Raw genomic sequence first — 14,018 nt, 5'->3', positions numbered from 1 at the left:
CTCCTGAGTAGCTGGGACTCTAGGGACATGCCACCACTCTCTCCTATTTTTTTTTTTTTAATTGTAAGATAAGTGTGTCACTATTTTGCCCACCCAACCTGGTCTCATTCTCTTGGCATCAAGTAATCCTTCTGCATCAGCCTACCAAAGTACTGGGATTGCAGGCTTGAGCCAGCATGTCAGGCCTGGAATTGTTTTTTTCTGATCATATTTTAATTTCTTCTTAGTTACTTGTCTGTACTTACTGATAGTGCCTGACTTATGAGAGATGGAGTTGTAATTTTTGACTTTCATATCATGTGAATGTGATATGCATTCAAGTAGAAACAGAACTTCTAGTATTCATACAACTATTTTCTCTTTCAGTACAATATTCAATAAATACATGAGGTATTCAACACTTTATTGTAAGATAAGCTTTGTGTAAGATAACGTTGACCAACAGTAAGCTAATGTAAGTGTTCTGAGCACATTTAGGATAGGATAGGCTGAGCTATAATATTCAGTGGATTAGATGTATTAAATGTATTTTCATGCGTGATATTGAAAAATCTGTTATCTCACATGGTGTTTGACCACAGATATCTCTGCTTCTTTTTATTCTTAATATTAATCCTTAGCTTGAATTTATAGGAACTGTACATGTATCTGCATAGCGAAGTGGTCAGCAATGATTTGAGATGTTTTGCTGAAATATCTGGAGGTTATAAATCTGTCTTCTGTCAACCCATCTGTGTGTAGTTTAAAAGGCAAACTGCATGCAAAATGCAGCTAGTTCTTACCTCCCTCTTGTTTTACTTTGAACTGGAAACTCCTGGGTCTCATCACGCATATCTATAGCTTCTAGGTCACTAGGAATGTGTGCAGAGATTGTTTCAGCAATATGGGTCTGTCTTATCCAGGAATCTGCTATTTGCCATCAGCAGATGTACTACTTGACCCCAACAGGGCATCATCTTGGACTAGCAAAGCTGTGGGCTTTTTCTGTTTATTTCCTATGGAGTTCTACATGTTTAACTGGAAACACTGAAGAATTTTTTTCCACTCCTTGACTTTACTCAAGTCCACCCCCTTTGGCAGCAAGCTGCCAGTTTCATTTGCTATCCTCACACTGGTAAAACTCCAGTTCTGTAATTCATGTTGACTGAACTGGGAGTAGAAGGGTGCTGTCACAGGCAAAAGGTTACAGACTTTTTCTGTCCTAACTCAAAACACTAGTACTTTTGTTTTCTATAAAGAATATGCATCCTTAATTATTTTATGCTTCGCCAATTTTCAGAGTGCTGAAATAGTTTTGATATTTCAGCTTTAAAAGTGTGTTTGTTGTTGATTTTTGCACAGAAGGTTTATTAAACTCTTTGTGATGCCACAAACAGAGATGCCTTCTAAAATGCATTTAAATGAACAAAATAGCCATGCTGAAATAGAGTGATGCAATGGACTAACATAAGTAATTTTGGACTTGACAACTTGAACTCTAAAATGTCCAAATAGACCAGAGATGCTAAAACTGAGTGGCCACCCCACTAGCTGTCTGTAAAGGAAGCAGCTGGTGTAATCTAATAAACATTGATGGTCTTGTCAAGGTTTTTGTTTCATGTTGAATCACTGTGGGAGGCCAGTCATTATACTGCTGACAGTAATAAATTCCAACATCTTCAGGCTCCAGGCTGCTGATGGTGAGAGTGAAGTCTGTCCCAGACCCGCTGCCACTGAACCTGTCTGGGATGCCAGTGGCCCTGCTGGATGCACCATAGATGAGGAGCCTGGGAGCTTGCCTAGGTTTCTGCTGGTACCAGGCTAAGTTGCTGCCAACACTCTGACTGGCCCTGCAGGAGACGGTGGCTCTTTCTCCTGGAGACAAAGACAGGGTGGCTGGAGACTGCGTCATCACAATTTCTCCGGTGGTATCTGAAATTGGAAAGAAAACAGAAATGCACTCATATAATCAAGATCAAACCCACTGTCTTTGAGTAGAGCCAAAATTGTTGATCTACATTGAATTTTAATTATATTTCTATAGGTGTCAGGAGATTTCACTAATGTGCAAAACCACCTGATATTCCCCTCACCTGAGAGCCAGAGTAGGAGGAGAAAGAGAAGCTGTGCTTGGGCTTCCATGGTTCCCTCTGGGTCCTAACTGAGCAGTTCCTCCCCAGAGCTCTGATCCAGGCATTGATAAGGGCTCTGGAAGGTAGGGCAGCCGGGAGGGACATGCAAAGCAGCTGGGGTGGGAGCTGGGCTTCCAGCTGCAGGGACCACCTGCTTCTTCCTCTCTGCCCTGAGCATCCTGCACCTCCCTGGTTGTCAGGTCAAAAGAGTCTGTTGGCTCAGTCTGAGTGTAGAACTTCCCCCTTGTGCTCACAGAATTTCACTCCTGTGTCTTTCTTCTCCTTAATCACCTAAATCCACCCAGATGATGTTTGGCACAAGGCTGTTAAGAACAATATTAGAGGCCTTGTTTTCATTTCTCTCTTCCTATCCTCAATATGGCCAGTCATCTCCCTAAGTGCATTATTGGGTCTATTGAAATGAAGAGTCTGTTAAAACTTAATCTTCCAGATACACTTTTCATTTGCCTATTAGTAATGTTTTGTGAGGGTCTTGAAGCTTTCCATTAACCCAGACACACACCCTCTTTGAGTCAAAAGTGAAAAACTTCTGTTTACAGTCACATGTCCTGGCAGGCCCTGACATAGATGCTCCATGGCTTGCAGATTGCTTGAAATTGATCAAGTAACTTAACTTCCCTGTGTCTGAGTTTCCATATCTGTGTGACTGTGACAATAGTGGTACCTACCTTACAATGCTGTAGACAGTTTATAGAAAATAAGATAAAACATTTACAATAGTATTCAGGACATTATGTATGCGACAATTAATTTTGTTTTTATTGATTAAATATTCAGCACTACAGTCATCATTATCATAAATATACTTACTTAGCACAGAAAAGAATCTTCAATCTAGTCCAAGAATGTTTTATCCACAGCCAGATTTAATTCTAAGGCTTTTCCTTCACTAATTCTACACAACTCTTTAAATCCTAATGATTTGGTCTTAATCTGTGTTAAAGTACTCAGACCTTCAATCATTCTCACCCATCCCTCTCTAACTCATTACTTCTCATCATCCATTATCAAGATGTTACCCTATAAAAGGTTACCATGTACTGTTGCTGCCCTTCTTTCTTATGTAATCTTTGTAATCTTTATTTTTTTTTGTAACCTTGTTATCTTTTGTCTTATTCTTGCCTCAGGACAATAAGGATAAGTTACCATCATTACTTGTGGACTTGCTCCAATATAATTTTGTCAGGCTTGTTATCTTGAAAATGAAGACTATGTCTTGCAAAAGAAACATATTCATTGGGTCATTGTGTTATCAAATAAAATATTTTATCTACTGATGATCCAATAATTAATTTAGATTGACGTGAACAGATTTTTTTTTAATGACAAATAGGGGAAGATGATATAAGAGGAAAATACAATAACAACAGAAAACACAAGCTATTGTAACTCTTGCATATATGGATTTCTACATATATAATAGACATATGCTGGGTATATGTGTGCAGTGGTGATCCAAAAACTGAATGGTAACCGGCTTAAGGAATGCCTGTATTACACTGGATCTTGTCTGCTTTTGCAATTATGAACAGAAAGCTACAGTACTATTTGTAAGAGTATGAAACCTAGCTGCCTGAGATAGATGTAGAGGAGATTTACTGAGACAAAAGCCTTGGAAGTAGTAAACGTTTGTCCTATCATGTTACAGGTGTTGCTGTGGTTGTTGTTAGGAAATACAGTGGGAGTAAAAGTAAGTAGAAGATTTACAAGCTCTGGTCTTCCTCATACTCACAACCCCCTCTAGAGATGGGCAGATATTGGTACAGGAATCTCTGACACCTCTAAGGAAGTCTTTCTTGCTCTTTCCAGAATCTTTCCTGACAAGTATTGTTTTGAGCCACAGATTAGGTGGAACTAGGTGTAGAAGAAAGGACTAGAGCAAAGGAAAAAGTTTTTCAATCCCAGGTAGTAGTTGTAGGCACAGGGAAATGGAATTTTTCATAGATTTATGTCACACTTGTATCATGTTGGGGAGAGAGGCATCAAACCAGGTTCATTCTTGAAAGAAACATTGCATTATTTTAAAGAGAAGGAACTGTGAATTTCTAGTCAAATAGATGTTTAAAATTCCAAGCTTCAAAGCTACAATTTTTTTTTTTTTTTTTTTTTTAATGACAGTATCTTGCTCTGTCGCCCAGGCTGTAGTGTAGTGGTACGATCTTGGTTCACTGTAACTTCCATCTCCCTAGTTCAAGAAATTCTCCTGCCTCAGCTTCCCTACTTGGGAATCCCAAGCTACTTGCTGGGATTACAGGCATGTGCCACCACACCTGGCTAATAACAGGAGGCAGTAAAGGGCCACAAAAGAATGTACACAAGAGACGACTTTTCTTCTTTTTTACAGAATAAGTCAAAATGTAAAATAGTATTATAACGTACGGAATCATGTTTAAGACAAGTCTCTTGGTTTTCTAATTTGTGCTAAACCCAAGCAGTGTTGTGATAGAAAGAGTTTTTTCTTTAAGTTGCATTTGAATTTGCTCCAATAACCTAATAGACACCCTAGTGGCAGGTCCTCTGTGATGCTCACCATTGTTCCCAATTCTAACAAGTTCTACTGGAAACAGAAGTTTTTCTAAGTCCAACAAGAGGAAAAGTGACCGGGCCATCATTGTTTTCATCTCAGATTTCCACTTCCTGTATAGAAGGTGTACATATAGTTAGCAAGACATTCTGAAAGTGGAATGTAAGCATTTGTTAGTGAACAAAATATGACTAAAGCAGTATTTTTATTTTTTATTTTTAAATTGTTATTTATTATTATTATTTGAGACAGACTGTCCCTCTGTCACCCAGGCTGGAGTGCCATAGTGCAGTCTTGGCTCACTGCAACCTTCACCTCATGGGTTCCAGTGATTCTCGTGCCTCAGCCACCCAACCAAGTAGCTGGGATTATAGGCATGTGCCACTACGTCTAGCTCATTTGTTTGTATTTTTAGTAGAGACAGGGTTTTACCCTGTTGGCCAGGCTGGTCTTCCTGACCTCAAATATCTGTCCACCTTGGCCTCCAAAAGTGCTGGGATTACAGGCATGAGCCACCGCACTGGGCTTTAAGCAATATTTTTATTAAGTAAAATGTAGAAGAAAAAGTGTAAATAAAGTGACAATAAGAAAACAATTATGGAAAATGATAACTTTAGGGCAGAAAATAAGAAAAGGCAAACCAAACCAAGATTCCTGTAGGTTGAGCCTCCAATGCACAATCCAAGGAGGAATGTCAAGGCTGAAAACTCTGGAGCATCTAGATACAGGCCTAAAATACCAAATGCTGAAAAGCCAGAGTACCCAAGTATTAGCCTAAGAGTGTCCCCACACCAAATGCCAGGAAATCCTGGAGTATCCAGGGACTGAACAATGCAGAAAATCCTGGAGCTTCAGTGGGGTGGCCAACAGTGAGCCCCAAAGGCCTGGTTGGGGCCATAGAACAATGTGACTCTGGCTTCTTAGAGTCAACAGAACAGAAGAATTCTTACATCCAAGTGTCCTGACTTAAACAATTGCACAAACCTAATTAGCAGTGAGCCAAAGTCAAAACTGCAAACCAAATATATATATCAGGGCAGAAAATAGGATAAATGGCTGATGGTTAAATAAAATGGCAATGGAGGAGAAATGACTAAGAGAAAGAGCAATGAGGATGTAGTCAGGTGTGCTATGGGGGACTTCAAATGGACTATCTAGCCAAAGGCCTTATTCCCTGGATCATCCGATATAGGACAAGTGGGCAGAGGGGACCCTTACAGGTATGCAGGAGCCAAAATGGTGCCAAGCAGTCTCTAACGTGGGGCCTGCGTGAAGATCTCTCCAGGGTCCCCAGCTTGGGTGCATTGGGCTCCCGTGGGGGAACTGGAGCACAGAGCGGCTGGCCTGCATGACACAGTGGCTCTGTGGCCACTTGCCCATCCCCAGGGCCCCACCGCCTGTCAGGAAAGATGATGGCTCTTAAAATAGCCTCTGGCCAGTGCTAACAGCTCTGCATTGCTAATGTTAGCAACTTTGTAGCTTCGATGACTGTAGCGCTGATCACTGTCTCGCCCTCTCTCACTGGTCTCTGTATTGCCACGTCTCCAATAGCTGTCTTGCCCATTGCTGATCACTGTGTCCTTCTTCTCATAAAGTGCCATCTCGTGCTGTGTCTTGCTGTCTTGCTTCTCCGCTGTTTCTGCCATCTCATTGCCACATCAAAGGCTGCCTCTCACCATCTCTAGTGGTGAGTGGCTGACTCAATATTGACGCAAGGCAAATTCTCAGCTTTGCTCAGGAAGGAATGAAAGAGTAAGCCGGTGATAGAAGAAAACAGCTTTATTGAGGCGGCAGTGGTGTTACACTCTGTGACTACTCCTGCAGAGCAGGGTTATTTCATAGGCAGAGGGCTGAGAGGAGCAGCCAGGGGCAGTTTTACAGTGACATCTATACCTACTTTTAATCATGTGATAATTAAGGGGCGGGTTGTTCAGAAATAGCTAGAAAGTGGGTGGTGTGCCCCAGCTTCCAGGTGTTGCCATGGCAGGGGCAGGAATTTCCAGGTGTTGCTATAGCAAGGGGCTGTGACTTCTGGATGTTGCTATGGCAGTGGTAAACTGTCCTGGCATTAGTGAGCGTGCCTTATGAAGAGGGCCTTTCAGAACCCTGTTCCTGTTTTGGCCAGCCTCACATCTGGTCCAGAGTAAAGTCCTGCCTATGTCTTGCCTCAAAAGTGACAAGAAAGCTGTAATAAAAAGTTACCCAGAAAAAAAACTCCAACTTTATATTTGGTGTTTAGTGACAAGCTGCTTATCAAAATTACACAAAGATTCATGTGAACCAAAAAAATACTCTCAGAATTATTATAGGAGGTCATAACATCCTGTAGTCCAAAAATTAATATGGATATAACCAAACAAAGAAATTAAAGACTGGCATCTGTTATGAATATAAAAAAACTTAAGAAAAAAGAAAAATGGAGTCCATCTGTATATCTAAACATTTAGTGAACACACATTGTAAAAAGTATTACAGATTTTATAAGAACTCTTGATAGGTAATTTTAATTTACGAAAAATGTATATGAACCATAAGATATGTTGGGTTTCTTTCCCTAACTTAAAAAATATTTCCTTGCATTTAAATTCTTTACTAATTTTTAATCACTTTTTATTGTTTAGAATTTTAGCTGATATAAATAAGAAATGTATATTAAAAGCCTACCATTTTGATTTAACCTGTGAAATACATTTAAATTCTTGGAAAAATCCAAAAATACCTGGAAAAGGGAGCTATTGCCAGAAGAGACACAATTCTTTAGTGTCAGGCTGTGATTATCTCCCAGAAATAACTTTTGGCTCATGTAGCTTCCAGTACACTGCAAGAATAAAAGATGTGAAGACAACGTTACTTAATTGGATTTGCAATTACTCACTATTCACTGTTAAACAATTTTATTGAAAAAAAAAAGATTCCAATCAAGTACACTGATTTTAGGCGTACTGTTAAATAAGGTTTTATAAATAAATGCATTCTTGTAAGCAAAATCAATACACACAGCATTTCTACAACTCCAAAAAGTTTTGTTCTGCTCTTCGGGAATCAACTTGCTTTCCACTTCACAGAACAGAAAATCCTTGGTTGGCTTATTGTTCATATAGATTCCACTTTCTTTTTAAGGATTTCACATAAAGAGAACATAGCACATGTTCTTTCTTGGCTGCTGACTTTCGTGCAGCACATTGTCTCCCAGTCTCACTCATGTCGCCCTCACTCACTCATTGTCTCCTAGTCTCACTCATGTCATGACAGCTGACCAGGAGGCTGTCTCTGGTGTTTACCCCTCCATATCCCACTATGCGTTTCATCTTCCCTTTGCTTCACTGGAGATCCAAGTGCACGGAATGCCTCACATGACTGTGATCCCTAGAACTTCATCCTGATGACTGTTGAAATCTTCTCTGAGTTTTACCATGGAAATGGCAATAAATAGAAGCATTCCAGAAGGTCCCCTAGGGTCCATATTTTCTGTACTTCCTCTCTAAAATATAGAACATCAATTCTATTTGCTCTTGCTTTATATGGGCTAGACCTATGACTGCAGCACATACCCTAATGCCCTGTGTTGTCAGCTTGTCCAGTATTGTATTAAGTCTAAATGGTCACATGCTTATCATATCGTTTCTTCCAATTTAATGAAACAATTGTTATGTCAACTCTTTGGATTCAGAATCATCAACCAGAAAACCACAGCCCTGAGAAAACAGAAATCGAGTATTTCAAGCTGTTCAGTTGACATAACAATGATGGGTCTATAGCTCATTTTCAAGATATAAATATTCTGTTTATGGGAGTAAAAGCACCATTCACACAGTTAGTGTTTTAAAGCCTCCACCACATCTGACAGCATAGCAATTCAATAGAACTAGGGTTTGTGTGTGAGCTTTGCTCAACTGATAATGGTATTTTTCCTGTCTATAGGGAAAGCTGTACCTGTGCACATGACAAGACCATGAGCTACACTTTGCTTCACCTGTTTTGAGTTAAATAAGTTGCTTGATCCAAAGCCGTATTATGGAAGAACTTCCTGACTCTGATGAAAACACTTTGAAAATCCTCAAATAATATTTTATGCAGAAACATAACCGAAAAGGAAGGCAAACTCATATATAGTAAAATAACCACTGCCCTCCTCATGTTACAAGAGGTCCACTGGAATCACCCGATACCAGGCCCTGATGTGTGGTACAATGTTAAGGGTTCTGGAGGGGTCAGTTTTCTTGGCAAATTAGGTGTTCAGAAGAGCCAGTAGCCCTGTACATCTCAGTTAGTTGAAACTCATATTATTGAGTCCCCACAGGAACCTCCATAACATTGGTTCATGAAACTCTCTGGGAAAGCTGGGAAAGGTGACTGACTGAAGTCCATATGTTGAATTGTCCCCATTGTTAAAAGCCCCTGCTCATTAATGGCATTTCAATTAATATTCACTTGGAAAGCTTTATTTTTCTCCATTATGGTTCATTTTTGAAACTTCTAGTGATAGCTCTTGCGGAATGACTTTGTCTGAAATCATCTTGTTGCCTTTCTTTTAAGGCCTGATGATCTATGAAAACCAACAGCCAATATTATTAAATTGCTGTTCTCTTTGCAATGTCATCATCAAATGTAATCCTTGCAGTTTACCCATGTTATGATTTTTACATTTCCAGGGCTTCCTTGACAATGGCAATGATGTGACTCCATCCAGCATCCATTGTTGTGAGAACTCTATTTGACATATCATCATTGTGAGCATGAACATAATGGAGACTTTCATAGGATGCAATGGTTAATATTTAACATTAGTCAAAATTTTCTCTAGTCCTACCCTTGGACCTCTACTGGATTGGAAAACATTTTAGGTAAGGACAACGATTTGGTAAAATTTTTTTTTTTTTTTTTTTTTTTTGAGGCGGAGTCTTGCTCTGTCGCCCAGGCTGGAGTGCAGTGGCCGGATCTCAGCTCACTGCAAGCTCCGCCTCCTGGGTTCCCGCCATTCTCCTGCCTCAGCCTCCCAAGTAGCTGGGACTACAGGCGCCCGCCACCTCGCCCGGCTAGTTTTTTGTATTTTTAGTAGAGACGGGGTTTCACTGTGTTCGCCAGGATGGTCTCGATCTCCTGACCTTGTGATCCGCCCGTCTCGGCCTCCCAAAGTGCTGGGATTACAGGCTTGAGCCACCGCGCCCGGCCTGGTAAAATTTTAAAAATAAAGGCCACAAAGAAATTTTCTGTAGCAAGAGTATGAATTATATGTTGTCCAGAATACCATTTATTTGTGGAATGTAACAACAATTATTTAAATGTATATAATTCAGATATTTTATAAATATGTATATATTGCATATATAATAGAATGAATGTAAATATGAATACTCTACATATTTGTAGCCAAAATTTTATCAAATAAATATATATTCATTTCTCTGTATCTTAAATATATACACACATTTTTCCATAAATAAGGTAAATTTTAATTTTTTATTGAAAACTAATGTTTTAATTTTGTATTTTTCTCTTAATAACTTCATAATTTGATTATAAAATATTCCCATTTATAGCACCAATTTAAGAAAAAATACATATGTTTATATAGGAAGAGGTGTAAATACTGTATCTGGAAGCATTTATGCATTAATTATTGGTAACTGGTTAAATACACAACTCAGTGGCTGATAACAGTAAACTTTTATTTTCATGTTCATGGATGCTCATGTTCACAGTCATCTGGCTGATCAAGGAAGGGCTCTGCTGAGTGGTTCCTCTACAGGACACTGAACTTGTATTCAGCCTGTAGATATCAATTGTTTAATGACAATGCTGAACAGCAGTGACTAAACATTACACAAGATTCTTGTGACAGGTCACAGGAGACATCAGCCTCCCAAACCAAACCACACAGTTGAATTTAAGTCCAATAATTTGTAACACAGCTTCACGAATGTTAAATATATTCCTTTATTTCAATAAGTACAAATTTTCAAGAAAATATTACTCCATTCAATTATAGAGGGGTTTGATCATTCCATGGACAAATAAATATGTTTTCAAGCTTTACAATCCTGAAAATATTTGCAAATGTAAGTTTGCATTAATAAGAAAACAAAACTGGATGTGTTTTCAATATGTGGCTTCAAACATAATTTTTTTAAATGGCCTTTTTGGGAGAAAATCATTTTAACGTATGTAAATATCCCTCCTTAATTCTCGTGTGCTATAGAGTTGACCAATAAGAGGTCCCCCCATGAGATTTGGAAGTCAGAAAAGGAAGACTCAATATTATCCATTGGTACCTAAGACAGGCACAGAGACAAAGGTGAGGACTGGAGAAACACCTGGAAAGATACTCTAGGAAGCTGAGAACTTCAGCAACCCCAGACTTAAGTTTCCAGACACGACTGAGGACCACACGGTTAAATAGCCCGTACTTCAGGGGCAGATGCATTCTGTTTTCTGAGGGAGCACCAGAGAATCCTGTTTCTAATATCAACTTTCCTAAATACTATATCCTTGGCTTTTAAAGGTTGTAGTGTCAACATTAATCATAGGAATTGGGTCATTATGTCATACACAACAAAGACAAGAAATCAGAGGAGAAAGACACTCAGGGTGAAAAATATTGTTTCTAGAATGCAATTGAAATAGGCCCTATTATCCCACAGAACTAATGTTTATGGTTTTTTGAATAAACATAGAAATTGACTTCCTCAGTCTTAAAACTCAAGAGAGTTACATCTGTCTTACCTGAGCTGTTTTTTCGGTAAACCAACCATCAGGTCTCCCAGATACTATCAAGGAGCTGAAATTTATGTATCACTCAATCAGTACAGTGAGACGTCAGAACTGTCACCCATTTTGATTGCCTAACTGACCTCCTGCTTCCTGTTGACCAAATTCTCTTTCTTACCCCTCCATAATTCTTGTTTTCCCACATTTCTTCCTTGCTATGTAACCCCTAATTTTAGTAGTTCAGGGAGATACATTTGCGAATGATGTCCCGTCTCCTCGGCTGCAGCACCTGATTAACGCTTGTTCCTTGGCAATGCTTGTTGTCTTAGTGATTGGCTTTCTGTGTGTTGAGCTGCAGGATCTACACCAAATCCCTGATATTTCAATAACAAAATTCTCTGCAAGCTTCACTGCTTTGGCTTCTTGTAAGCTGAAATCAAATTGATCCACAACTTCTGAGATAACTTGACATAATTCTAGGATTCACTTTGTCCACTACTGCTTACCAGCCTGAGCTTGCCAGTTTGGAACTCTTCCTCGTGCCAATGAACTTTCTCAAAGAGCCATAGGTAACATTTTTCTTCTTTCATAAAATGCTACCTTTCTCTTTGTTCTTCCAACATATTGAAGACCACTGATATTTCCTGTATGTCCCATTTGAGAAATATTTCTATGCAAATAAAACAAATTTAGAGATTCATCTCCACATTTTATTTAGACTTCAGTAGTTTATTCTAATTCTCTGTATTAAGACAATTCCTGCTTAGAATATCTACACTGGCTTCTTCTGTGTTATATAAACTCCAACTGAAGTCACAAACTAGACTCCTCAGGTGTCATGATCTCTGTCTTTAGTAAATCAGGAGAGGCATTGCTATGTCTGTGCAGTTGGGGCTGAGAAAGAGAAAAGAATTAGGGTCCAGAGGTGACTTCATGTCCCCCTCTACCAACACCATCAGAGTGTGGCCACATCTGAGGAACACTCTCAGCTGATGGAGGCATCAGGAGGAGCAGCTGGGGCAGCCCAGCCTCACACATCTGCTTCCCTGGGGGTTTATGTTCGGGTGTGTAACACTGTGTGAGGGGCACTGTTATACTGTAGACAGTAATAAGCTGCAATATCTTCAGGCTGCAGGCTGCTGATGGTGAGAGTGAATTCTGTCCCAGATCCACTGCCGCTGAACCTTGATGGGACCCCACTTGCCAAACTGGATGCAGCATAGATCAGGAGCTTAGGGGCTTTTCCTGGTTTCTGCTGATACCAATTTAAATAACTGCTAATGCCCTGATTTGCCCTGCAAGTGATGGTGACTGTGTCTCCTACAGATGCAGACAGGGAGGATGGAGACTGGGTCATCTGGATGTCACATCTGGCACCTGAGATTGGAAACATAAAAACAAATGTCCACACAATTAATCATGTTGTTAGAGAATTTCCCTGAATAGTGAAGTAGTACCCAGAACCCTGGGCTGTGTAAACTCCTCTTGTTCTCCTTCCTTACCTGGGAGCCAGAGCAGAAGGAGCCCCAGGAGCTGAGCGGGGACCCTCATGTCCATGCTATGTCCTGACTGGGTCTGACTCCTACATGAAGTGTGACCAGCCTATTAATAAGTCTTCAGGGCAGGAGGATGTGCTCTGGGAACATGCAAATGAGCAGGGGATGGGGCAGGCTGGGCACAGCTGCAGGGCTGGCTCATGTCAGTAACTCAGCACCTGCTCAGTGTCCCCAGGTGTCCCAGGTAAGATCAGGGTAGCAGAAATTTGTCTGCAGAGAATGTGTTTGTACTGGGGACTATTTGTTACGAGAGACATTGTTTAGATTATTTTTTAACAATTTGAAATATTCCTCAGGAGTCGATGGAGTAACGTATTTCATTGGTGTATGGGGAGTATTTAGGGGGATATTCTTTTTTGTAGGAAGCACATAGTAAAATTTTAGATGGTACAATTCTAAGGTATTTAAAAGACTCTCCTCTGATTCTGGTTAGGGAAGGGGGTATTTGTCATATACTTGCAACTTTTCTGTAAATTTATCATTGTTCCTTTAAAAAAAATTAGAAATAAAATACATTGACATGATGCTCCATATATTTGTAAGTATTAGGTAATGGTGTTATGCCATTGTTCTTACCAGTATTAGTTCAAGCAATTTACTCCAAATACACAAAGATGACACTAAATTTTCTCAATGCATGCAGCACTCACAGATTCACCATTATCAAGAGTGACAGGTCTCTTTAATATCCAGAGACTAAATGAGCTGCACCTTATTCTTGTTTTGGGCACCTTCATAGTCTACCTTCTTTTCTGCCATTGAGTATTATTTCCCAAAGTTCATCTTTCTTAATGAGGGTGGCCACTGTACGGAGCATGTCCCTGCCATGCACCATCAATGACATTTTCCTCTTTTACATTTTATCAGTGACTGGGGACATCATCTTGACCCAGACACCAGCCTCCCTGTTAACATCATTAGGAAAGAGACAGTCTTTTATCACACAACTGCCCATGTACATGGAGAAATCAGTTGGATCCAGATGAAACTGGACAGGAATTTGCACTCATTATATCTAATATCTCTAATGTGCCCAAAAATGTCCCAGCCTGGCTCAGTAGCAGAGGAAGTGGATCCAACTATGTCAGCATCAGTGGG

General features: G+C 39.8%; 2 gene segments (V, D, J or C); both read right to left on the bottom strand.

The window, feature by feature from the left end:
- Positions 1-1,489: 1,489 nt before the first annotated feature.
- LOC117062889 overlaps positions 1,490-14,018 on the bottom strand; it is a 126,188-nt gene continuing 113,659 nt past the window's right edge. Inside the window, 1 exon segment of the V gene segment in view lies at positions 1,490-1,911. Within this exon segment, the coding sequence occupies positions 1,505-1,911 (407 nt within the window).
- LOC117062899 lies at positions 12,404-13,102 on the bottom strand. The segment is given in 2 exon segments: positions 12,404-12,741; positions 12,867-13,102. Coding segments are annotated over 2 exon segments (378 nt in total).

Source organism: Trachypithecus francoisi, unplaced genomic scaffold, assembly GCF_009764315.1.
Source record: "Trachypithecus francoisi isolate TF-2019V2 unplaced genomic scaffold, Tfra_2.0 Lachesis_group17, whole genome shotgun sequence".
Taxonomy (NCBI): Eukaryota; Metazoa; Chordata; class Mammalia; order Primates; family Cercopithecidae; genus Trachypithecus; species Trachypithecus francoisi.
Note: the sequence above shows the minus strand (reverse complement) of the source record. Positions and strands in the feature narration are given on the sequence as shown.